The sequence below is a fragment of the Podarcis liolepis genome, assembly GCF_965112155.1.
Source record: "Podarcis liolepis genome assembly, chromosome: 3".
Lineage (NCBI taxonomy): Eukaryota > Metazoa > Chordata > Lepidosauria > Squamata > Lacertidae > Podarcis > Podarcis liolepis.
The window spans coordinates 64,862,183-64,889,294 of record NC_139557.1 but is presented as its reverse complement, the minus strand read 5'-3'; the positions used below and the strand labels follow the sequence as shown (position 1 = coordinate 64,889,294).

Genomic DNA, 27,112 nt, shown 5'->3' with positions numbered 1-27,112 from the left:
TTGGTATGAGCTTACGTGTGCATGCACACTTCTTCAGATATCTGAAGAAGTGTGCATGCACATGAAAGCTCATACCAAGAACTAACTTAGTTGGTCTTTAAGGTGCTACTGGAAGGAATTACACAATTTCCTGTTTGAGCAAGCTTCGAACCCCTCACTACTATCCTGTGATAGTATAGGCACAAAACCTTTTTAGTGTCATAGAAAAGTTCAAAAACTGGGAATCCTATTATTAAGTGGCATGCTTAATTATTGGTCACTAGTCTTATTTTCAAGATGACAAGCTGGAGGAGATAGAGGGGAGACTTAAAACACTCTCATCTGGTTAAGTGGTTGGTTAAGCTGGTAAAAGATTTCCTTCATAAATCTTAATAAACTTTTTATTTTAGCATACGGCATCTTCTTCTAACTACAGTGGTACCTCGGGTTACATGTGCTTCAGGTTACAGACTCTGCTAACCCCGAAATATTACCTCAGGTTAAGAACTTTGCTTCAGGATGAGAACAGAAATCGTGCTCCGGTGGCGCGGCGGCAGCGGGAGGCCCCATTAGCTAAAGTGGTGCTTCAGGTTAAAAACAGTTTCAGGTTAAGAACGGACCTCCGGAACAAATTAAATACTTAACCCGAGGTACCACTGTACAGCAATTCACATTTGTTTGTGATTATTCACAGTGAGTTCAAAAGCATCAACTCAGGATATATAATTGCAAAAGAATGTAAGTTATTCCAACACTACGGAGTAATAAAACATTAGTTAAAACATTTTTATCATTGACTATTAGCTACATGAATAACAATTTGAGGTGAACATAAGAGGCTGGATCCAGGATTGTTGAGACCAGAACATCACTAACTGGATGCTTCTGCAAGTGGATGGGATGGAGAAGACATTAGGCATGAAGACATTAGGCATGAAAAGGCAGAAAATTTTGGGAGAGTTTCAGGTACCAAAAGAATATGGCTGGCTTCAGGTTAGGATTGGTGAACCTGTCTCTCTCCAGAAACTCTCTAACTCCCATCAGCCCCAGCCAACATACTCTGCCAAAACCAAGAAACACGGAACAACAGGAGTTCATTCAGACCAACCCCAATCCCAGAACAATATCACTGTCCACATTCAGACCGTATATGAAAAATCAACACAGCAGTAAGATAAACATTAATCATGGGATAATAAAGAAAAATTACAGGGTGGGATCCGGTGTAGTGACAACAGCCTTCTAGTTGTGCAACAGGGCTTCTCCTTTATCTCCTCCCCTCTGCAGCCCCTTGTGCACCCTTAAAATTTGCAATGGAGGGTTCAGGGAACCTTTGTAACAGATCTGAGGGGCACATCAGGAGCCAGAACAGGGAGAAAAGGTGCTGGACATCCTGTTGCACAAGCAAATTTCTTTAGGCAAGTGGGTGGACATCACTGGATGTCACCCATATTGTATTAGAGTGGGTCACTGACAGCACAATTTAATGCATGCTTACTCAAAAGGAAATCCCTGGTGTTCAAAAAGGCTTACTCATAAGTAAGCGTGTACCAAATTGCATCCTGAGATATCTGAGGGCTTGTGAATTACGTGATATTCTGTATGCAATTGTGATATATAGATAATATATGGTTTAAAATGAGGCAACTATTGAAAATAAGGGCCAGATTCAACTAATCCAGTGCCCTAGCAGTGCAAGGACTCCTGCCAGTGTAATGGGGCTTGTCCTTTTTTCCTGCTCCCCTGCCCCCTTACACTTCCCCCATATCCACTTTGGAGGGGTCAGGAGAACCCCCACAACAGCACAAGTTTATTCCGTTTGGCAAGTGCAACACTGAGTTCCCACTTTTTGTTTTATGTGTGCCTTCTGAAAACACAGAATCTAACCCTTAAGGTGTGGGATAATTTATGTGGGAAGATTTATGAGGAAATATTCAGTTATTACTTTTCATCTCCTTGATGGTTCATCTTTCAGGACAAGTTACAACATTCCTACATGACAATATTCCTACATGCTGTTGTGAGGAGGAAGCAGCAATGCTGCCGTGTCTGTGTAAGTCTTTGCAGAAGGACAGAGCAATAAATCAGGTCAGGCTGGAGGTCACTCTCCTCTCAGCATGCAGAGATAAAGCAGAAGTGCTGTGTGGAAGGCGTGGGCTTCATGAAGAACTCGACAGAGGAAAGACGAGAGAAGCAGGAGACTGGAGAGGAGGAGGAGAATTGTCAGGATGCATTCCACTCCACTTGTGGGGTGGGCAGCTTGGGGGAACGGAGATAAGAGGATAGAGCCCTATAAAGCAGCATCCAATGAAAGGTGAGAAGAGAAATGGATTTTGGAGGGGGGTGTGCTCATATTTTGAGCAAATAAGAAAGGAACAAGAAAAGGTTATTGGAGTCAAGATCCGGTATAACAAGTTCAAGTGGTGACCCTATAGCAGGATATTTGAGGAAACAGCGGAGGAGGCCAGCGACAAAAATGGAGTCTGGGTTCTTACAGCAATGGCCCCACTCGGTACACCTGAAGTAACAGTACTTTGGTGCTCTGAGGATCCTCTGGGGATGGATGAATATAACAAGTATGGTTACAGTTATTATTTGCCTCATGGCCACCTCTCTATCCAGAAATATGAACTAAGTATATCCAACAAAACCACAATATTTCTCTCTCTCTCCTGGGATTGACTAGATCATGCTTGTCTTCTATTATGGGAAATCTCGGCTACTTTTCCTTCTGTTTTCTGCAAGAACCGGATACTGCATACCTAGATTTTACACACACACACACACACACACACACACACACGTGTTATTTTTTTAAATTGCCAGAATACTCTTTCAAAGCAGCACCTGAAAGCGAAGGAGAAAACCAGAAGGGAGCATACTAAGGAAACATAGGGAAATGGCAATCTAGCAAAAAAATTTAGAAAATAAAAAATAAGGGCATTCAAGGACAAAGGGAGCCAAACATGTCAATCATAGATTGCTTCGGTGCCAAAAAAATTAAAATAGCCTTTTCTGTATTAGGAACAGTTATCAAATCAAACAGTCTGAAATGTTCAAGGTTCCCCTTTGCCCCCATTTTACTGGGCACACTGCTGTTCTTGCCTACAGGTGAAAACTCACAAACTGCATAAAATACCGTTCCATATGAACAACTCTCACACTCACAATGCCTTCTATTGGAGCGTCATTGTATTTTCTTATACAGTAATGTTATTTCCGGGGGGGGGGGGATGAATTGCCCATTAATATAGAAATGAAAATACGCAAGTATCCATGGCTACTGTTGTGATCCCAGCAACATCATTTGTACAGCTGTGAATATTTGTTATATTGCCAATTACGGCACAGCCACAGCACTAGGGAAATGACTAGCAAACACTGGTGCCTTATTTGGAAGGGGGTATTTTCCAAAGTAAAAGCAAACTTTTATTTCTGACTTTGCGACCTTTGCAATTTCACTTCTTTTTTTTCCTCCCAGCAGATGACCACTGAGAAGCATTTGCAGTTTTTTCTTTCAGGGCAATCAGATACAAATGACTGACAGAGATGTGTCCAGTAATGACAGATTGTATAGATCAGGCATCCACAAACTCGGCCCTCCAGATGTTTTTGGACTACAATTCCCAACATCCCTGATCGCTGTTCCTGTTAGCTAGGGATGATGGGAGTTATAGTCCCAAAACATCTGGAGGGCCGAGTTTGGGGGTGCCTGGTATAGATCAAAAGAACAGTCTAATATGTGTGATTTCTTCAAGATTTATGTTATTTATATCAACATTTCTAATTTCTTGCTCAGTAATTCTGAAATCCAAGTGAAGTGGAACAACAGAGCATTTGCAAGAAGATGATGAAACTACGCTGGGAAACCAGAAGACAGAGCATGTCTTCCTGAGGCTCATTCCCAATTTGCAAACCATGGTTTGGAGGAGGCAGCTAATGCAACGCCTGTGCTGTATCACAATGGGATGCAGTCCTCATTTCTTTACAACAAAGGAAGAGGGTTATTTTGAGGCAGAAGGCTGGAGACTATAGATCTATACTGGGATTAATGCATATCTTCTCCCATGTTAATCTGCCGTTGTTTACCAAGTCTTGGTCTCGTATGCTATGTACTTAGGACATAGCCACATGGAGTATATCATCATCATCATGCTATCAATAAATAATACTGATTACTGCTTCTAGGCAGTTGGGATCCAAATAATTACTTTAGGTGTGCTTAAGGACTTGGGCATATGGACTGTGGTTTCTGACTTGTTTTCTTTTAACAGCAAATGCTCATATGCCATATTAAGAATACATTTTGGAAATCTGCCCATTTTCAAAAGTGTGTTGCCATGTGGTACTGGGGTGAGAGGACAGTTGCTGTTCAAGAAATGGAATTAGTTGTGAGTTGTTCGGATCCTTGCCATTTAAAACCTAAGCCATTGCATTTCTCTCTGATAGCATGAATGCACGAACAAGTATTTCAGGCATATACTAATGCAACTATCTAGCAATCAGATAACCGAGAACAAATTAGATTCAGTCAGAGCCTCAGATATAATATGTACTAAACATATTATCATAATAGTTTTGTTTTTTAATGGCTTTATAGTTCGGATGGTGAAACATTCATACTCCCTTTAAGTTCAGAATATGCAGGAAAATGAGAGAAATTTCTTTGAAAAATCGGTTACTCTCTGTGACAATTTTAATAGGAAACTTAATGAAACTGCAAGAATGTATGCCTAGTTGGGCTAAGTGAAATGTCAGACCCTCATTATATAATCTGAAATATTTCTCTGTTCCTTTGTAAGCTTTCTACCCAGTAACGTAAAGCACATATACTTGCCAACCTGGGCTCCTTTGTGAGGAAGGGCAGGATATAAATTTAATAAATAAAATTAAAGCTTGCCAGTCTACTGCTATTGTCACCTCCTCCTTTCAGTATGTTGTTTCCTCTATTTTCCTGAAATTGACTAGATTTCATATATTACAAAAGACACTTAATGAAGTTAGCACAGTTGTTTGCTGCCTTGCTCCTGCTATACAAAGACACGTTTCTTAGTTTTAAATGCTTTTCCTTCTACCAAGATGCCGTAACAGCCACATAGGTTGTAGATCTTTGGTGCCAGAACTTCCCCAGAACTCCAGTACTCTATAAAAACAAGTACCAAAGCAGCACAAGCTTGTGTCCAAGATGCCTGATAATTTTTACCATGTTGAGACACACTTTTGAATAGCTCAATTTACAATGAAGCCACTTATCCCACGTAGCTGAGGCTTTATCAGTCTGCTCTCCTGCCAAGAGTGCTTTCTTCCCTCCTCTAGTGAAAGTTATTGTCTAACCTGATTCGTATTTCTGATTATCACCAAGAAAAAAGACCAACATTGTGATTGAGGAAGTCCAGTTTTCTTCCTGGCATAAATTTCAACAACAAATCCTACATTATGTACTTTTTCTCAAAAGTATTATAGCTATACATACTCATCTCTCTCATATAAATACCTCATAATAATTCAAAAGATACTACAAAAAATGTGTTTGGATAAGATATAGTAGATCTGGACTCAAAGCAAATTTCAGGAGAACTTCAAGAGAGCACAAACTTACAAACATTTCTGCAGGAAGTTCAGGTACCAATGCAATACATATCTTAGTCAACGCTACATAAGGGAGGGCTCATATTGCCACCATTTCCCTTTTTTACTTATTAGTTTCACAAGAAATATATGTTAAGAGTACAATGCAGTATCCCACATTTGTATTAAGACTTTAGCATTGGTATGCCATGAACCACCCAGTCAGTAGTTCCTCCAATCTTGTAGAGCAAGCAATCTTCTGAGGCCTTGGTTTTCAACCAATTGTCATAGTGAACATCCCAATTCATGAAAATAATTGCCCACACCTACCCAACTGCAAATGAAGCAAACATTAGCACCTGGCACCATTCATTGTAGTCTACTTCATGGGAGCAAGCTGTTTCAAGAAAGAAGGAAAGGTAAAGATCACACCAGGAGAACAGCATTATTTAATGTTTGAAGAAGTTGTGGAAGTAGGTCTTATGAAAAGTAGGCATCTGCAAGGTGCTGTGGCCACTTGCACTCTTTGCCTCCCAGTTGAGGCATACAAGAGTTGAGTGAATATAGGCAACAATTTACCAAGGAATGACTTGCCACGTGCATGGATCTACTCAGTAAGCCAGGAGGTATAGAAGGTAAGAGAACATGTTCACAATTTCATTCTGCCTGACCTCTGAAGACAGCCCATTGTCACTTTCAAACATCTACCATGAGCACATGGCAGGACAGAGTCTCAACAAAGATGTGCTCTCCCAAGCCCACATTTCTAGCATGCTCAAATCACTGTCTCAGTGAGGTCTATGCTGGCTTGGTCATGTCCACAGAATGGAAGATGGCAGGATCCCCAAGGACATGCTCTATGGGGAGCTGGCATCATGCATCAGGCCAGTTGGCAGGCAAGCTCTGTGTTACAAAGATGTCTGCAAACATAACATGAAGGCAGGCAACATTAAACTTTCCCTGTGGGAATCCCTTGCAGACGACCGCAACGCCTGGAGACAATCAGTCAGGTCATCTATCCACAGCAGTGACCAAAGGAGGAATGACTGCTGGGAGGAGCGCAAAAAGAAGAAACGCCATGGTGCACCTACACCAGCACAACCAGACACCTACATCTGCCCCAGTTGCAACAAAACATGTAGCTCCTATATCGGTCTCTACAGCCACAGCAGGCACTGCAACTCTCCCACAGTTTGAGTTCACCCCTGAAGGCACACTCTTCTATTGAGACAGATGGATGCCAACAACCACATCAGCACTATAGCAATATCTCAACAGTCTTTATTATTTGAATGCAATACTTTTTGCAGAAATGATGCTCGTTTCCTTAAGTAGAAAGAAAGATTTGCTTCTAACCTACAAAAACGTAAGTTGATTTCATTATTACCCATACATGATTTTCTTTCTTTTTGTACTCTGTTACAGACAGAAGGCTTTTTTTGCAGGGGGGGAGGGGACACTGGACAGTAAGTCCACAAAGCTCTTGCATATGTCTTCAATTGAAGGAAATGTTGCCTGCCAAACTTAAACCAAGTTGATCATAGGTTTGTTTGGTGTGTTGTTGTTTTTTTAAAAAAACCCAACCTTAACACTACCACCAAGAATATTCTAAAAGCAAGTGAAGGAATCCAGTTGCTATGGAAGCAAATTAAACAAATAAATGAGCTACCATGAAATGCTAATATATAAATACATATTGTGGTCTGATTAAGTCATTTTTGCCACATTTGTTAATTGTAAATAGGCAGGTTTTAACTTACTAAGCAGGATTCAATGTGCAATCGAGAACATTACTTTTTTTAGTAAAAAAAAACTTTGTAAATTGATCTGAATGCTTACCAAGGAAGGAATCTGAAGGTAACGCTATGCTATTTGCTACATGTGCAAAGGATAGTTGACAAGGAACTGGTGTGCTAAAGGAGGATAAGGAAACTGCATAAAAGCCTAATGATTTATTTGCATCTGTCTTCACAGTGGAGGATGTAGGGTACATCCCTGTGCCTTAACTATTTCAGGAAAGGAGTCTGAGGAACTAAGGAAAATAGTGGTAACAAGAGTCTAACTCTTTTGCCTTACTGACAAATGGGCAAACCACCAGGTTCAAATGGCATCCATCTAAAAGTCATCAAAGAACTCAAATTTGAAATTGTTGATCTTCTACCCAAAATATGTAACTTGTCCCTAAGATCAGTAGCCATCAGAGGACTGGAAAGTGGCCAATATAACACCAGTTTGTTTGTTTTTAAATAAAAGGGATCCAGGAAATTATAGGTAGGTTAGCTTAACATCTGTTCTGGGAAAACTGATGGAAAGCATTAGTAAAGATAGAATTTAAAAGCATTTAGAAAAACAAGTCTTGGTGAAGTAGAGCAGTGTTTCCCAACCGGTGTTCCGCGGCACACAAGTGTGCCGCGAGACGTTGCCTGGTGTGCCGTGGGAGGGAGTCGGGCGGCGAGAGGCGGGGCGGCGGCGGCGAGGAGGACTTTCACCCACTCTGATGCTCCCGGCAGTCATGGCTGCAGAGACTGGCTTGGGAGCCCCTGGCATCAAGGGCGAAGAAGCGAGTTTCTCGTCCTTTTTACTGGTCCCGACCCAGATTTTAGGATCCTCACTCCGGCGGAGGCTCTCTGCCTTTCTAAAAAGTGATCCACGCGAACAGCCTTCCCTGCCTGCTTGCAGACAGGGCTCCCCAACTGACACGCCCCGTCGGCGCTGCCTACCGGCCAGTCCCGCAACTTTCGCCAGCCTCACGGGCCGGGCAAAGAGGCTTTCTGCTCGCTCGGTCCAATCCAGGGCTCGCTGCGGAGGAGGCGGTCCCGCCAAGCCGAGCTCGGAGCCGGCTGCCTCCGCCCCTCGGAGCCTCCCAGGCGCGGCTGCTCGAGGGGGCGGGCAACTTTTGGAGACCGAGAGAGCCGCGGAGGCTGGCAGCGAGGGCAGGCAGCGGCGGAGCAAGAGCCACACTTGGGATGCCGCTCGCTCGCTCGGGCCGGAAGAAGAGGCCACTGCGGCGCTGCAGCTGGCGAGGAGATGGCCGGGGGCGCGGGCGGCGGGGCCAGGGGCTGGCTGGGGGTCGCCCTGGTGGGTAGGTAGCGGGGCCGGCAGGCGGGGAAGGGAAAGGCGGAGGCGAGTGGAGAGCGGGGACCCGGCGCAGGTCCTGCCGCAGGCGGCGCGCCCGGGCTGGGCAGGGAGAGGCGAAGCTGCTGCCGGTTCAGCTGCGCAGAGTGGGGTGGAGGGAGCCGAGCGGGGCGGGCGGTGTGCTACACCGCAAAGCAGGGGCGCCTCCCACCCCGAAGAGGACCGCGCCGGCATCTGGGTGGCTGGAGCAAAGTGGGCGCCTGCCAGCAACTTGGCTGCGGGAGCCTGGCTACGAAATACCGCCCCCCTCCCCGCGCCAACACACCGGCTTTCTCCGGGCCCGGAGGACTAGCCCCCTCCCCGGGAGCAACTGCAGCAGCTCGGGGCCCCAGCAGGACATCCTGGCCACCCGCACCCGCAGTGCCGCTGGGGCTCCCTTGCAAGGAAGAAACTGCTGCTGTCCGAACCGCAGCTCCGTATCCTCCGAATCCTGAGTGCGGCGGCAGGGCGGGGGGAGGCAACATTTGCTTCTGCTCTGCTCTGTTGGGACAGGCTCCTGTCTCCTCCCCGTTGGAGCTCCAGTCTGCCCGGAAGCCCATCTCGCCATCTTTTTAAAAAAATCATTATTATTTCTTCTTCTATTTTTATTTAAAATCATACTGGAATAGGTATATTAAATAGTGTATAGTTCAAGACAACACACACCAGTGCCTAAGGAAAAAGAACTTTGATAAAGGGTGCCTTTAGTTCAAAGCAAAGGAAAACTGGCTCTACCGCTCTCCCATCTTGTGGTTGTGGGGCAAACCTGCACCTGCTCCTTATCTGAGCTCCCTGCTATTTGACCCATTGGGACCTGGGAACAGCGAAGTCCCCAGACCCAAGACCAGGCCACTGGTCATTAATTTAAGCACAATGGCCCTACTCTGCACCCACTTTCAGAGTCAGTTTCAGAACATTAAAAATGCTCCCTGCTGCTGGATCTGGCCAAGGGGGACCCATCTAGTTCAGACCACGTTGGCCAACCAGATGTCTCTTCTGGGAAGCCCACAAGCAGGACTGGAGTTTAACTGGTATTCAGAGGTGGAAGTGGAACATAGCCACCACCAAGCCCACTGATGGCTCTCAATGGGGAGGTCAACAGGCAGTGCCTGCCTCCCTGTGCATCTGCTCCGAGGCAGCACAAGTCTGTGGGTGGACAAGTCAATGGAAACGCAATCCAGAGATGGCAAAGGTCTTCCATGCTCCTGGTCAAGTTGAATGGCCAGTCCAGGGACCAGAATGCGACCTGTCTTGAATGGGGTTAGCCATCCTCCTAGACTCGGTTTTAAATCTGGATGCTCAGGTGGTTGCTGCAGCTAGGAGTGCTTCTGAGCAAGTTAGGTTGGTGTGCCCATTGCATCTGCCCCTTGAAATGGCTGATCTGGCCATTTGTGCCTTAGCGATGCCATGTTTGGATGACTGTAGCATGCTCAACACAGGATTGAAACTGCTAAGTGTTTGGCATGCTGCAGCCAGACTATTGATGGGAGCCTGGACTGTGTGCGTTGGCTTCCAGTCATAGGGAACAGCTGCACTGCCTTCATGTTCATTTCTGAGCCCAGTTCAAAATTAAGTTTTAAAGCCCTGGATGGCTTAGGCCCAGGTATTCGGGATTCCCTTCACGCCTTCCTCCTCTCGGGTCCTTGAGAGCGCGGGAAGTGGCAGCGCGAGACCGGCCTTGAGCCTGGTAGGTATTGCGCTTGCCAAGGCAGTCATTTGGGAAATGAAAACTTGCAAAGCAAGCAACCAGTTCAATCTGAAGTACGTGTATGCTTAATATCCTGTATCTGAAACCTGTTCTGCCCCCTCCCCCACACTTGGTGCCATTTTCATCTACACATGCAGCAGAGTAAGTTGACCCAGAATAGTACCAATTCAGATAGCTGATGGGAGAATGACAGTGCTGAATGCTTTCCCATGTAGAACAGTCCCTGCAAATAAAAACCCAGCATATTTGGAAGAGGGCCTAACCATTACCTTCTATGCTGTTACTATTTTTTTATTTTTTTTTTTACATAAGTAAAAGTTTATATATAGTCAATATAGGCACAGAGTTAATTTTTTAAACATTTTCTAATGGTGGTGTGCCTCGAGATTTTTTTCATGAAACAAGTGTGCCTTTGCCCAAAAAAGGTTGGGAAACACTGAAGTAGAGGCAGCATGGGTTCTGCAGACATACGTATGATCTATCTAACCTCTTAGATGTATCAACAGGTATCTATGCAAACTGGGTAAATGGGAAATACAACTCAATGTAAGTAAGTGTGAAGTAATATACACTCATCTCTTCTTGACCACTTCAATACGGACCTTCAAAAGTGCACTGCTGTATATAAGCTATGATAAGCCAGAATGTAAAGAGGTTAATTTAATCAGAAGTGGCCACATTGCTATTATTATTTTTTAATTAAATTTGTATACTGTCCTTCATCTGTAGATCTCAGGCAGTTCACAGCATAAAAATACAAGATAAAAGCACATTATCATTTAACCCCTATATACTGTGTGTCCTTATATATATGCATATCTATCTCTCTGTTTTTCTTAAAGAAATCAGCCCTGAGTGCTCACTGGAAGGACAGATCCTGAAGCTGAGGCTCCAATACTTTGGCCACCTCATGAGAAGAGAAAACTCCCTGGAAAAGACCCTGATGTTGTGAAAGATGGAGGGCACAAGGAGAAGGAGACGACAGAGGACGAGATGGTTGGATAGTGTTCTCGAAGCTACCAGCGTGAGTTTGACCAAACTGCGGGAGGCAGTGGAAGACAGAAGTGCCTGGCGTGCTCTGGCCCATGGGGTCACAAAGAGTCGGACACGACTAAACAACTAAACAACAACAACATCTCTCTGTGTGTACAGAGTGTTATTTATCTACCTTTTCTATATCACTGTTACTACCGTATTTTTAGCTCTATTGGACGCACCGGACCACAGGACGCACCTAGTTTTTAGAGGGGGAAATCAAGGGAAAAAATATTATCCCCCCCCCAGCCCCAAAGAGCAACGGACAGGCTGCATGCAGCCTGTCCACTTCTCCCAGAGCTTCTCGGGGCTGCGGGAGAAGCCCGGGTTCCCCCCTCCCAGCCCCAAAGAGCAAAGAAGCCAAGACAGCGTGTGGGATCCATAGCCGCGCAACCTCTCCAGCCAGGAGCTAAACCTCTCCAGTGCAGCTAAAGAAGACAAGGCAGCAAGCGCGATCCATCCCGCTCACTGCCTTGGCTTCTTCTTTAGCCTTGCGCAGCATCTTTAGTCTTGCGCAACGGGATGGATTGCGCCCGCTGTCCACCGGGGCTGGACTAGATGACTCCTGGGGTTCCCTTCCAACCCTGCAATTCTATGACCTCGGAAGGTGTTTGGGGTCTCCACCACTGGAGGCTTTTAAGCAGCGGTTGGGGGACCATCTGCCTGGCGTTCTTTGGCTGTGATTCCTACATTGTGAGGGGGCTGGGCTAGATGACCCTCGGATGGCCCTCCCAACTCTATACAGTCCTACAGTTCTGTGGCAGGAGATCCACAGCCACTTCACACAATGCCCACTCCCAATTTTCATCTGAGAGACATGTGTCTCTCAGTACCCCCCTACCTGCCACACTTCCCCCACCCCACTTAAGCTGAGGGAATTCCTGCCCAGAGAAACTCCAAGCAATCAAGGAGGAGGAATCCACTGCAGCCGTGAGCAGTGGAGGATCCATGGTCCCCTTCCTTCTCTCCTCCGTAGTTGCTTTGAAGCAGGAAAGTGGGAGAGGAGCTGCTTACACGAGTGTAAGCTGCTCCCCTCCCACATTGCCGCTTTAAAGCAATCACGGAGGAGGGAATCCGCTGAAGCCTCCAGCAGCGGAGGATCCATGGTCCCCTTCCTTCCCTCCTCCGTGGTTGCTTTGAAGGAGGAAAGTGGGAGAGGAGCTGCTTACATGAGTGTAAGCTGCTCCCCTCCCACTTTGCTGCTTCAAAGGGAGCCCGGGAGGGAATCTGCTGCAGCCTCGAGCAGCGAAGAGGATCCATGGGTCCCCTCTTTCCCTCCTCCGTGGTTGCTTTGAAGCAGGAAAGTGGGAGAGGAGTTGCTTACACGAGTGTAAGCTGCCCCCCTCCCACTTTCCTGCTTCAAAGCAATTACGGAGGAGGAATCCGCTGAAGCCTCGAGCAGCGGAGGATCCATGGTCCCCTTCCTTCCCTCCTCCGTAGTTGCTTTGAAGCAGGAAAGTGGGAGAGGAGCTGCTTACACGAGTGTAAGCTGCTCCCCTCCCACATTGCCTCTTCAAAGGTAGCCCGGGAGGAGGGAATCTGCTGCAGCTTCCCCCACCTCCCGCAGAAGCCGCGCGCTCTTTAAAGGGGCTGTGCGGCTTCTCCTGGCTTTTCTGGGAGGTGGGGGGATTCCCCCACCTCGTAGAAAAGCCCGCAGGAGCCACGCAGCCTTTAAAGAGGGTGCCGCTCTTGGGGGCTTTTCCCCCAGGAGGGAGAAGGGACTGCTGCAGCCAGTCAGTCCCTTCTCCCTCCTAGAGAAAAGCCCGCAAGAGCGCACGAAGCTTGTGTGCGGCTCTTGAGGGCTTTTCCCGCCTGCCTCCCCCCTGCATTCGCTCCATAGGACGCACACGCATTTCCCCTTGCTTTTTAGGAGGGAAAAAGTGCGTCCTATGGTGCGAAAAATACGGTATTTCCCCTTAATATGCAGTATCAGAAAATTAAAGCAGAAATTTTAGTACAACTGTGGCAGATTCTTACTTAGCACATGTCATTTAACTGTCAAAGTCCCAGATATAATATCCTGTGTTGGAAACTGCCCTGTGATTACTATGTTTGTTTGTTTTATTAACCTAATTTATAGCTCAAACAACATAGCAACATGCTGTGGTGGGTGGGGCTGGGGAATCTACAAAATGAATTCCATTAATTCTGATCACATGTTCTGAAGATAAAATTTATTTAAAATTAGTTGGTTTTTCAAACACAGGCACAAATATGACCAAGAACCTGATTCTGTGCTAGATGCTTTGGAAGCTGATCCAGTAGCCTATGCCAAAGCAGCAAGAGCAATATGTGCATATACTTTTAACTATGGGATTTTAGAAACAAACTTGTGGAGCTGCAGGTGGTGATGGGGTTTGGTCGTAAGGTTACATCCTGAAAATGGGTTATGTTGAAATCGGCTGGATTTGTTTCTAAGTAAACTGTTTAGGACCAGCACATAAGCTTGAAAGCTTCTTGGAGCTCAGCCAACACAGCACTCTAAACCTGCATTTGTTTTAAATTAACCAAGAAATTCACGTATTTTAAAAGGACAAATATTCAGAAAACCATTAAGGAAACTTGGCCTGTTCCTCCCAGCCATTTTGTTCTTTAATACTATCACCCTCCTTAGCTCTTTCCTTGAAAACATTCCTCTGTTTTTGATCTGTAATTAAAGCAAGGATAACAAATAACTGATGAATTGCAAATAAGCATGAAGATGGCAGAATTATACAAACCAAGGACTTGAGTTTCAAGGTTAATGGATGGGTGGATGGTATGTCAACAGTTGAGCCACATGAGTATAAACAGTAAAGATGACTGTTGGGTTCATGCCCCTCAGGCCAGAAAGTTGCATTGAAGGCAGAGAGAGGAAAATTTTCAGTGGCATCCATGGCATAAATCCTATTCAATTGGTAGAATTACTGTAACATAGTAGCCAAGGCACTCAGCTGCAAGTTAAGAAGCCCTCGATGCTAACCCCCTAGTTTCCCATGACTGCCAGTTACCGAGAGGAAGAGGGAGTTCCGTGTGGTGAGGATGCAGTGGCAAAGCCAATCTGCCTACCCCATGCCACCAACCGCTACTGCTAACTCCACTCACTTACTGGCAGTAAGACCCATTGAATTTGACAAGACTTACTTCTGAAAAGACTTGGTTAGGGCTTGTACTATAAGTAGTCGTAGGGAAGATACTATCTCTTAGCTTTGGTTGCTTATCTGTAATGTACTTAATGCTGTTCTTCTTTACAGAGTTGTTGTAAGGATAAGGTAAATCTGTCACTAGTGACAGTAGAAATTAAATCCTCAAGCTACCGTACTCATTTTTGAATGATTCCTAAAATGGTTTATTGTGAACTACCTGAACCTATTAAGGTCAGTCCCTAAAGTGCTCAGAACAATCACCCTAGCTGTTATTGAACACAGCAAGTCAGCTAATTTACAGGTAACATTATTCCCTTATTTTTCATCTGTGTTTTTACCTCAAAAGCTTATGCCAAAATGATGGCTCTGTTCCTCTGTAAAGTGTTAATAATGGCCCCATGCTAAAAATAAGAGATTTCTCTCTATTACAAAGAAAAGAAAAGAAAAAAAGCCTTCATCATCTCATCCCAGATGTGATGCTATGATAGACAAAGCATCAGACTGAATTAGAATTATCAATGAAGATAATGAGATAGCTAACGCATCAGAAGCCATTAGGCAGTGAAGTGGTGAAAACCCCCAACAGCCAAATGTTTCTATAGTCATAGGAACACTTGGATAAACAGAAACTGACAGGACTTAACCATTTGTTTTTTAAAAGGGCTTTTAATGAGGCCTGCTGCAATGTTAGGAGTTGGAAATAAAACAACATGCCAACCTACACTTCAAGAAGTGTGTACGAACGATGTGATGTGACATCAAGTGTGCCAGGCACATTAGTGCCCCTCCCCAATGCTTTTTTAATTGAGACAGTTTTTTCCTACTTTCCCTTTGGCTGCTTTTTTGTGGAGGGTATTCTGCTTTGTTTGCCTGTGTTTTATGTGGAGGGAGCATGTAGATATGTTTTTCCAGTTTTGGGAGGTTGGGGTGGAGCTTATGAGCATCACCAGTTTTCCGTCAGAAAACTGGGTACGGTATTTTGCAGTGTCTGTGATTTCCAGTTGTGTTCCCAAGGTCCAAAGGGTTGGGGACCCCAATCTAGAGCATTTCTGGTGGGGGAGGTCAGTAGAAGGTGATTTTCACATCCCCATCTCCCACTGGCAGCCCCCAATCCCTCCAAAACACCTCTTCCGTTGGTTGGGACATCTTCCTGCATGAGATGGGCTGTGGGGAAAGAGATAATCACTGAAAACTAGGAGCGCTTTTTGGGTGACTCAGGGGGCCACCAGGGAGAGACTGTCAGGGGTGGGCACTTCTCTGTACAGAAGTATTTGTTTGTATGAAAGCATAACACAGCAAAAGCCGTATTTTAAATTTTATCTACCATGTGTTCTAATATTCTTTGACTACAGACAACTAGAAGATAGCACCTGTTCCTCAGAATATAACGCAATAGTGTTGAAAAATACCCTGGGTCACACACTTAGCCCTGCACACGAAGTCACACTTCACCTCCTGTCCCCACAATTGCAGTTATTAATTTCAGCAAGATGGGCGTCTTCTCCATGTGTGTAAGCTTCCTGTGCATTTTATAGAACTGATTGGACAAGGGGCAGGGTAAACATGCAGCTTAGAGCCACCTCTCAACATACGGTACTTATCTTCTACATGAACACCACTCAAATCTTTGGTAAAAAAGATACCTTATTAATATTGTGTCATATACACAGCACAAGAACTTGTACAGTTAAGTTTAAATTAGATGAGGGTTGATCCTCCAGCTGTTAAAGAAAATCTTTTCTTTCTTTCTTTTTTAAAAAAAATCCTCTCTATTAACATCTTTGAGTATTTTTCATCATGCACATTTCAGCATATACGATCTCAACAATGAAATAAACCAATTAACAATGTTCTTTAAAAGCAAGGAAAGTGTTCTGGTCATTCTACTCACCATTCCATGATTCAGCCACGGCGGTATAAAATTATCAAGGAGCTTTGGGTAAACTAGTTCTCTGTCATAGATGTAGATGCTCCAAAACATTGATACGACAAACTGGAGCAAGGAGGGAAACAGAAAGAAAGAAAGAAAATGTTTGTTCTTTGTTAAAGAAAGGCAAAGTACTGTATTAACATTTAACACTTCCTTTTAATGGTGTAAAAATAAATACTGCTGTTGTTCTTTTAATTGATTTAAATGCACAGTATATATCTGGCATAGCCCAATGCTGTGTCATTGGGGATAATCTCTCTGCCTATTCTCCAGATAGCAGTCTTGTGGTCAGAAGTGAATTTTGCCACATAAAGCAGTCTATCTACACATGCTATCCTGAGACATTACATAGAAACTCTGGAAATAAGCATAATATTAAAACATGGGAAATTTTTTTCTTCCCTTTCAAAATTTCCACATTTTTTAAATAAGTGAAACTTTAGGCAAGATTTCTTTTTTAACTACTCTTTAATTTAAAAAAGCATTAAGTTCTTGATTTGTCATCCAACAATTTGGTCATTTCATATTCCAAAAGCATGTACATCTTCTGTCCTACTTTTTATATTTAGGTTATAAAACACATATTTTGATATACAAGCCTCTGAGCTAGTAACAATCACACACAATTTTTGTGAAGTCAATAATGGTGACGCATGCGAAGAAGTTCATTTCGAAGTAGAGGGAGCTAGTAAGTATTGTCCTGATTCAAAACAAGAACAACTCAAACACCCTGCCCATCATTTATGGACACAGCGAGAACTGTAATCAAGTCATGTCAATGGAAATATGTTCCATTTTGCTAAAGTCAAATGCGTGCCAGCTGGCTTTATTGAGCAAGAAACAATGAATTATTATTGTTTATTAAATTTATATATTGCCCTTCATTTAAAGATCACAGGCCAGTTCACAAGGACATGGATAATCTGAATGTTTAAGAGAAATTATATGGATTGCTGACGGGAGCTTCAGGTCGAGAACATGCGACGCCATTGTGAAAACATCTGCACTGGCTGCCCATCTACTCTGAGCCAAGGTTCAAGGTTCTTGTATTAGTCTACAAAGCCCTTAACAACTTAGGTCCAGGGTACCTCAGGGATCGCCTGAACCCTTATATCCCAGCTTGATCACTGAGATCATCTGCAGCAGTGTCTCTGATCGTTTCCCCAAGTTGGTGAGGCTCATTTGACAACAATCAGAAACTGAGCCTTTAGTGTCATTGGCTCACTCCTGCGGAATACAACGCGGGTACTGCTGCAGTCTAAACCACTGAGCCTCTTGGGCTTGCTGATCAGAAGGTCAATGGTTCGAATCCCCGCGACGGGGTGAGCTTCCGTTGCTCTGTCCCAGCTCCTGCCAACCTAGCAGTTCAAAAGAATGCCAGTGCAAGTAGATAAATAGGTACCACTCCAGCGGGAAGATAAATGCCGTTTCCGAGCACTGCTCTGGTTCGCCAGAAGCAGCTTAGTCATGCTGGCCACATGACCCAGAAAGCTGTCTGTGGACAAACACCGGCTCCCTCGGCCTGAAAGCGAGGTGAGAGCCGCAACTCCATAGTTGCCTTTGACTGGACTTAACCGTCCAGGGGTCCTTTACCTTTACACATCTGATTACTGATCTTTGTTTTTAACTTTGTTGTTTTAAACTTGTTATGCCCGAGCTTTCCAAACTGTGTGTCACTACATGTTAGTGTGTTGGCTGTAGTGTGTAGGTATGTTGTGTAAATGCTCTCCACGCTCTTCCTGAGGCTGGAAAGGGGCTAGTTTAACCTTCGGTTTGCTGGTAAAACTGAATTACAGTTTCATGAAATGATGCATGTCTAAAAAGGGTGTCACCAACATGAAAAGTTTGGAAAGCTCTGTGTTATGCTTTTATTGTATGGCTTTATGTTATTTTTACTGTTGTAAGCCGCTTTGATACACTGCTGTGATAGAGCCGTACATAAATAAATAAATAAGTTTATTGTGCTCCCATATTTCCTATATTTCAAATGCACAGAGAATTGCTGTCATAGTTTGGAAGGAATAAGTGTTGCAAGTGTTGTGAATATGAACTAAATAGCCTGCAGTGGAGGTTCATTTGCCTGAGTTTTTGACGTGAACATCTGTTGTGACCTTTTCATTCACCCGAAAACGGAACTTTTGCTTAGGAAAACAGATATTCTCTTAGCCATACAAGAATTTGGGAGCTGTTCTCTCACTGCTATACTAGAAAGCTGCTCTCTCAATGCATAGCGCCCTAGCTTCAAATATATTTGTCCATCTGTTGTTATAATAATAATAATAATAATAATAATAATAATAATAATAATAATAATAATTATTTATTATTTATACCCCGCCCATCTGGCTGGGTTTCCCCAGCCACTCTGGGCGGCTTCCAAAAGAATATTAAAATACTATGGTACATCAAACATTAAAAGCTTCCCTAAACAGGGCTGCCTTCAGATGTCTTCTAAAAGTCTGGTAGTTGTTGTTCTCTTTGATATCTGGTGGGAGGGCGTTCCACAGGGAGGGCGCCACTACTGAGAAGGCCCTCTGCCTGGTTCCCTGTAACTTGGCTTTTAGGATGAGTACCGATGCCTGCTCAAGCTAACTTAAGATTTGTGCCAGGAAAAAGAAGTTATGATAGACCACATGCAAGGCACTGTAAGTAAAAATGCTCTGCAAGAAGTAGCTCCCTTTCTTGTGCCAATACTGGGGTTGGCACACATCCCCCCCCCCCTTTTGATGCAGTTGACATGCAACTGACTTGAAAGGCAGGACAACGGAGAAAATGATACAAATCCCCCATTTTTCTAAGACGACGTATTGTACTACAAGGGGTTAGGGTGACCTTGTGAAACACAACTGGCATATGAAACATATGCATCATGAAATGAACTTTCAGGGCTACATTAAAGAAACAAAAACAGGCCTGATATTAATGAATTAAAGTGAGTTGAGCTGAATCATAACTGAGTGAGTCCAACAGAGTTGGCGAGCACATGAAGTATCTTGTGAAGCAACGAAAACTTATACTTTGCCAGTGAGGTAAAAGTGAAAAAAAGAGAGCAGAAGATAGGAAGTTCCATCTGTCTCCTAACCAAAGTCAGCCTATGGATGGAAATGGTTCAGCAAAACTGGCTGCAACCATCTGGTGTTCCAGGTGGCCAGATTTGTTTAACGAAAGTGCAAAACACAGGTATGCCTGGGGTACGAAAAGGATGCATAAAAGAACAATTCTAATTTTAGTCAGTTTCCACTCCAGAAAATGCAGGCATGTAGCTATCATACGAATCAATTTTATTTTCTTTACAAATGCACATACAACAATGGGTAGGTTTCTCTCTAACCAGGCCTTTAACAAAATTAACATTTTGTGGCCTTTTAAATGAGTTTTTGTTTTATTATGCATTTTGTGTTCTTATTTTGTATTTTTATGTTGTGAACCAGCCTCTGACGTTTGGATGAAGGGCATTTATTTATTTGTTTGTTTGTTTGAGCCTTTGGATCCTCTACTCCATATTTCAGAGAGATCAGATTGGATTTTACAATTCAAATCTCTTAGAAAATTAGAACACCCCTACAAACCATCATGCTCCTCTAAAAATCCTGTGAAACCAGCCCAGAAAATAGCTGATAATGCTTTGAGAACTAATTAGTGCAGTAACTCTGAAGCTAATCAGAATCATAAAACAGTGCCTGACACATGTATCCAATCAATTGTTGAACACAGAAAAAAAAGACAAAACAGAGAATATGTGTTTCATGAGAACCCTGCTTGGCTCCCTCTTGTACAGCCTTTAAACAGTCCCGAAAATGTTTTTTCTTAATCCCACCAAGTTTTCTATTGATTTCATTGCTGGCCCTCTATATATGATTTTATCTGGGGCTGCTTTTATTATGTGTTTGTTCAGTTCTTTAATTTAAACATTTATATTGTAAACTGCATTGTAAGAGCATGTCTTTATTAGAAATAAAATAAATGCAGAATACTGTTTTTCATCAGTGGCACCAATTAGATTCCATGGCTTTATTTGCAGGATGTAGCAAAGCTCTTCATTGTGAGACAAAGGCTTACATTATCATGCCCAATGCGTGGAAATGCTGCCTTGTGAACGTGCATAATGCATGAGGTTGTGACATTACTGTCAAGTCATGCAAAATTAAAATGTGATTTTCTACATCTCCTGTGAGTTTCTGCATCTCCTGCAAATACATCCAGCAATCAGGCAAAGTTGCAATAAAGTTAAATAGTTCTACAACCAGGGCCTTCAGTTCCTTCAGCTTCTAAACAAAACTTGTGAATGATTTGTATAGCTAGAACCAGCTAGCTTGTAATATCCAGTCTCGCTTCCCAACAGCATGGACAACGTGATGAATAATACGAATAATACGAACAAAACAATGTCCCTCTTCCATGGTGAAGAAATATTTCCATTTCCCTATTCTACTTTAAAGCTTCAGAAAGCAACATGACAAGGTGTCATCTGACTAAGAATTTGAAATCAGGAAACAAACTAGTGATTCAAAAAGAGGGAAGGGTTCTTCTTAATAACAACACACATTAGTGCAAAGGTGGTTGAACAAGATGTAGCTGCAGTTTGTCATTCTATAAATGTCGATCTTTTAAAAAAGCTTCATTAGAAAGAACAGAATTCAGTGTTGTTGTTTTAAAGAACATAATAACAGTCATGTGGAATGGCCCATCCGGCATCCTGTTCTCACAATGGCCGACCAGATGCCTGCGAGAAACCTGCAAGCAAGGACCTAAGCACAAGAGGACTCTGCCCTCCTGCAGTCTCCAGACACTGGTATTCAGAAGCACTCCTGCCTCCATGGAGCCAGAGCATAGCTACGCCACCATGACTCCACAAATCTGTCTAATCCTCTTTGAAAGCCATCCAAGTTAGTGGCCCTCATTGCCTCCCGTGGGAGTAAGAACCATACCCATGTGTTGCTTCAAGTACTTTCTTTTATCTCTCCTGAATCTTTCAGCATTCAGCTTGAGTTCTAGTGTTAACGAGGAGAAAAACTTTTCTCTATCCACTTTTCCCGTGCCATGTATAATTTTATAAACTTCTATCGCATCACCTCTTACTCTAAGCTCAAATGCTGCGACCTTTCCTCATAGGGGAGTTGCTCCATTCCACTGATCATTTTAGTTGCCATTTTCTGGACCTTTTCCTACTCTTTTGGAGAGCCTCTCTCTTATTTATACTGCTATAGTTTCAGTGATCATGTATAAGAGTGCAAGTTTGATTACCCAATGCATTGGGTTGCTTTCCCCCTTACATTTCTGTTTTACCTTATTTTTAACATCATCTGTTATGATGCTGTACTGCTATGAGTAAAAAAAAACCTAACTGAAATATAATAGTAGAAACTGAAAATAGGTTAAAGGACCAAAAACATATTAGAAACAACTAAATGATGCTTTCCATTCTTTACTACACACTGGCACACTTAGGGCTTCTAGAAATAACAATACAGTAATACAGAAGCCATTATTGCACACAGTAGTTGAATTTAATAAATTGTGGAATTTTCTGCTTTACACATTACTGCTGTATGAATTAAGAATAGAAATAACAGAGAAATGTATAGGTTCTGTCCTTGCTTAAGAAGATGAGGAATTGTTGGAATGGGGGCAGTCCTACAGAGTGCTCCAAGATTCTATCTTCTCCATCCAGCGTCACTGTTTAACACCCTCATGGAACTGCTGGGAGAAGCTGTCCAAAGACTTAAGATTAATGCCATCAGTGTGCAAATAGCTCTTGGCTCTATTTCTTCTTTTCACCACAGTGGGAAGTAGAGAAAACTTTGAATTAATGTCTAGCATCGGTGATGAACTAGATGAGAGTGAATGCACCAAAACTCAATCCAGACAGGACAGAGATATGGGTGGTGGGAGGTTTGATTAATCCGGGAGTTTGGGGCTTTGGGGCTCACCTTTTGAGGCAGGTTTTATAAACTCATGAAGTTCTTCTCCGAAACTGGTTGGGGAGAACTCTGCCAGCATCTCTATCTGTGCCTGCTCCTACAGGGTGATTACTGACCTCTATGAGGCATTTCTTGGTATTTCTAAAACATGACAAAATGCTTGGATACCTTTGAAAAAACTGTGCTTTCTGTAATGCGTGTGTGTTCAAACCTGTGGTTGATTTTCTTGTTTTTAACTGTTGTTTTTAATACTGTGTTGCGAGCTACACAAAGTGGTCCTTCGAGGGATGTTTAATAGGCTATAGAGAATAAACAACACAGAGAGAAAGATGAAATTGTGTATAGTCAGAACAACCCAGGAATCCCCCCGCCAGTGCACCAAGTGGGCCTTGTCCCCCATGCAAGGTGGAGCAACCTTTAAGCTCTCTGCGTTGTTTACTGGGCTCTGGGAGGCTCCCACAAGATCTCACAGGAGCCTCCTAGAGTCCACATGAGACTTTGTGCAAGTTAAATGTGTGCAAGTTGCTAGTCGACTGTATACTATGAGCTATGTGGGGGCTACATGTCTCAAACTGGAAGTTAATTACTTTGCATGGTACTTACAACTCCAATAGGGAAAGCTAAGACAGCCATCATCCAATCACGGAGGGAAATGAGTTTTCTTAGTTGTCTTTCTTGTTCTTGGCTGTCATTTCCTTTAGTCAGGAGGCTGGAAAGATCTGTCAATACGCAGATCCCGAAAAAGACCGCTTGAATAACCTGCATTAAAAAATTAAAGATATATTAGAGTGCCAATATACACCATCTCTGCTGTAAATAAGACCAATGCAGTTGTTTTTACAGTAGTGATTTTGTTAAGCCATTTTCTAAGATATACATCGAAAATACCAGAGGTTACCCTTGTGTGATGAATCTTCTTACATAGGAAGCCAAGCAGAAAGAAAGCCACAAGGAAAGGGTGTGTGGCAGTAATCAGGCACATCAGAAAAACCACTAACATGGAAATGAAGAAATAGAAAAGAGGCCATCACCAAGGAATTTTAGAACGCGATGCAGACAGGGGTGTGTGAGAGAGAATTCAAAACAGAATCAGGGCTGGTGGATGAACATGACTATCCTGTTTGCAAAAGGTCTCAAGGGTGTCAGGGCTTGTGGTCTAGAGCGCCACCAGTGCTAAATTCTTCAGAATGACCTAGAGTTAGCAGCTTTATAAGACCTGGTAGGACTCTGTTGGTATTCTGTCACCAAACCTCTGCTGAATTGGGTCATCTGATCCCTGCAATGCCACCATTTGGCCATCTGCAGAGAGGATGCTAAAGCACAGCAGTGGTAGTTTGTCTAAAAAGCTAACATAGTAACACAGTAAAAGTCCTGCTTTTCACTATAAAAGTACCTACTTCAAAGTCCCAAGTGTTTCCCAGCTCCTCAACTCTATTGATAGCAAGATGAAATTTGAATAAAAGAGCATGGCTGGCAGTTATCTTCAACCTTCCCTGTCAACACCTGAAACACTTAAGAAATGGTGCTGCTCAAGTCTGGCCCACATAATTTGTTATGATTAACACTCTACCCTAGATTATATTATGAAGTTGACCTTTGAGAACCTGATCAGAATTCAGCAAGAATTCAAAGAATCTGCTAACATGCTTAGGACATAAAAGTTTTTTGGCTGCTTTTCCCAAAATGTGTGGGCTGAAGACAGGACAGTAATCACATCCTGGTAAGGGTCTGGAATATTAGAGATTTACAGCCAACTGATAACTAGCCAACTGATGTGAGGTACTAATAATGCTAACAACTGTATTGCCAGATTTTCTTGACTGGCTTTCCAATATAGGAATGGACATGGATCAAGCTTCCAACAGGTTGCCCATTTTTATCTGCAGAAATGAAATCCTATGCATCTTGTAATCTAACCCAGTAATTGAGCTAGCAGGTCCCCAATCATATAAACATGTGTTCTTGTCTAAAAATGGTTGAAAGCAGCCCTGTATAGGGCAGTTTTAAATGTTTGACGTTTTACTATGTTTTTATAAGTACTGTAAACTGCCTAGAGTGGCTGGGGAAACCCAGGCAGATAGATGGGGTATAAATAATAAAAATATTATCTGGGTATCTGAAGATGTGTGTATGCACACGAAAGCTTATACCAAGAACAAACTTAGTTGGTTTCTAAGGTGCTACTGGACAATTTTATATTTTTTTTATATATTTCAAAAATGTTACTGCTATTATTAAATGTATTACAGCAAGCTGTAATGCAGCATTTCTTCTGCATGCAAGCTGGCTTTCAAACCGATTCTTTCCAGTACTACCTGCTTAGAATTATATTCCTGTGCCTGACCAACTGGCCTTCAGAAGCAGAGCAATGTGAAGGACAGCAACACAATTTGCAGGAAGACCCTAAAATAAGCAACACCTTGCTGCAATGATGATGAAGACCATCTCAAAGATGTGACCACGTTAAGAGACCAATACTTTTCTAGGAATAATCAAGGATAGCTACATTACTAAAACCTATTAATTGATTAAGCCTCACACTAAATGGCTGCCTTCATTCTGTCCACCTGTGAATAGGAATCAAAGGCGCCAGTCCTAGGCCTTCTTACCTAGGAGTAGATTCCACTGAACTAAATAGGACTTATGGCACAATCCTAACTATGTCTTCTCAGAAGCAAGTCTACTAAGATGTAAAATCTTGTGCAATTCCGAAAGCTAACAATCACTCTTCTGCATAGAACAGACCACAGAAACTCTCATGAATACGAATGGGTAAGATACTTTAGAACACAAATTTGTTTCTAATTTGAATTATTGCTAAACACAATCTCATGGATATGGGAATAAAAAAATGTAGGCATATTCCAAGGAAATACTTATTAGCTATGAAATCAATGACAACATAGAACCGTCTCCCGAAGGCAATGGTGGAAAGCATCTTGACATCCCTTTTAATGTTAAGTGAGACAAGGCATTCCATAATGTGTGTTGGGGGACAATACGGCATTGGCAACATTTTGAGATATGACCTAATGGGCTTTTTATTTTTGTAACTGAGATCCCCCCCAAGCTATAAGAAAAGAACTGCTTCAAATAACAGCTTCAAAGAAAATCACACACCCATTCTCTAAGGGGATATAAGTTGTACATTTCCTAATCAATCATAAACTAAGCCTGTCTCCATCAGCAGTGGTGTTATAACAAGGTCACAGAGGGGAGCCAGCCACCCATGCCTCCATTCAGCTAAGCTGAGTATGTTGACCACTTCACTACTTATGTCCCCAAATGCATGCAGCAAAGTGAACAGGACATGGATGGAGATATGTATCCCTGTAGCATTTCAATAGTAAGACACAATTATAAGAGACACATCTGATGAGCCATTTGGGGGGAATCTTTGCCAAACATCACAGCGTCTCATGATAAATGTGTCTTAACAATCACATGTCCTTAAGACTACGAATCACCAGCCATTTCCAAATCACTTCCTCACATGTGGGTTAAGACAGCCATAAGAACAACATGGAAGACACCTCTAGGGTGTCAGTGGATGCATACTTCAGTCCTACAGACAGCTGCATGAAGTAGCATAGGCATAATTACAAATGTGAAGACTGCCCAAATATCTGAAAGACAGCCTCCTTCCCTATAGAGCCTGTTGAAGTGTAAGGATCTGCAAAGGGGATCCTCCTTGCTAGTTTCTACACCCTATAGGCTCATAGGGTGTGTGTGTGTGACCTGGAAGAGGGCATTCTTTGTGGAGTTCCTAGGTTGTGGAATTCCCTCCCCACAGAACCATGACTGGCATCTTCATCATGCTGTTCCCGTAGTATGCTGAAGATGCCCTGGCCTTTGACATCTATAGGACCCACCCTATTCTTGTGCCTGTCTCAAACTGTTTTTAATACTGTATTCTAAATTGTTGTAACCCACCCTGGAACCTTACAGTGAAGAAGGTACAGCAATGTGGTGAATATGTAATAAAATTAAATACTGATGTTGCTATGGATAACAGCAACAATAACAACATAATTTTTCTATCACACCTTTTACTTGCTAAGGTTTGTTTGAAATGACTATCAAGCTTCCCCCAATCTGGTGTCCTCCAGATAGTTTCGACTACAACTTCTGTCATTCTTGATCATTGTCCATTCTGGCTGGTACTGATGGGAGTCCAACTACTTCTGGAGGGTACCAGGTTAGGGAAAACTGACCCTTGAACAATCAGATGTCTTCCTCTTAGGTTTGCAGAAATATGGCTCTGAGGTAGACAAGACAGGGAAATGTGCACAATTTCCTCTTCATAGAAGGTTTATGTGCACATTCTCCACAAGGCCTGGTGAATGTGCACAATGGCTGGTGGTTACACACATTAACCGCACAATTTATATTCCTCATAATATAATCATAAAATGGGTTTGAATGTGTGTAAAACAAACAAAGATTCAGGCGAATTCCTCAACGTTATACTCAGAGAAGACCCTTTTAATTAATAGATATAGATGGATGACTATAATTAAACAACCATGATGGTACATAGCTACCTGATCCAGATCTTTAGGCATTCTGGAGATCATTAATACCTAGAAACATTTCTCCCAGAAGGATGATTTGAATGGAAGGATATACTATCAACTCAAAAAGGCAGCAGCTGGAAATGGTAGCAAAAGCATTTAGATCTTTCAGCACGCAAAACAAATTGCTTGAAAACCTGCCAGGTCACATAACCTTC

The 27,112-nt window shown here is 43.0% G+C and overlaps 1 protein-coding gene across 1 annotated transcript in view; it reads right to left on the bottom strand.

Annotated features, from left to right (window-relative positions):
• The window catches only part of AIG1 (androgen induced 1), an 82,997-nt gene that overhangs the window by 40,713 nt on the left and 15,172 nt on the right, over positions 1-27,112 (bottom strand). Inside the window, exons 2-3 of the mRNA XM_083496294.1 lie at positions 22,984-23,139; positions 16,421-16,522 (exon numbers count right to left, since the gene is read on the bottom strand). Coding sequence (XP_083352420.1) covers positions 16,421-16,522; positions 22,984-23,139 — 258 coding nt within the window. The remainder of the gene's footprint in view (positions 1-16,420; positions 16,523-22,983; positions 23,140-27,112) is intronic.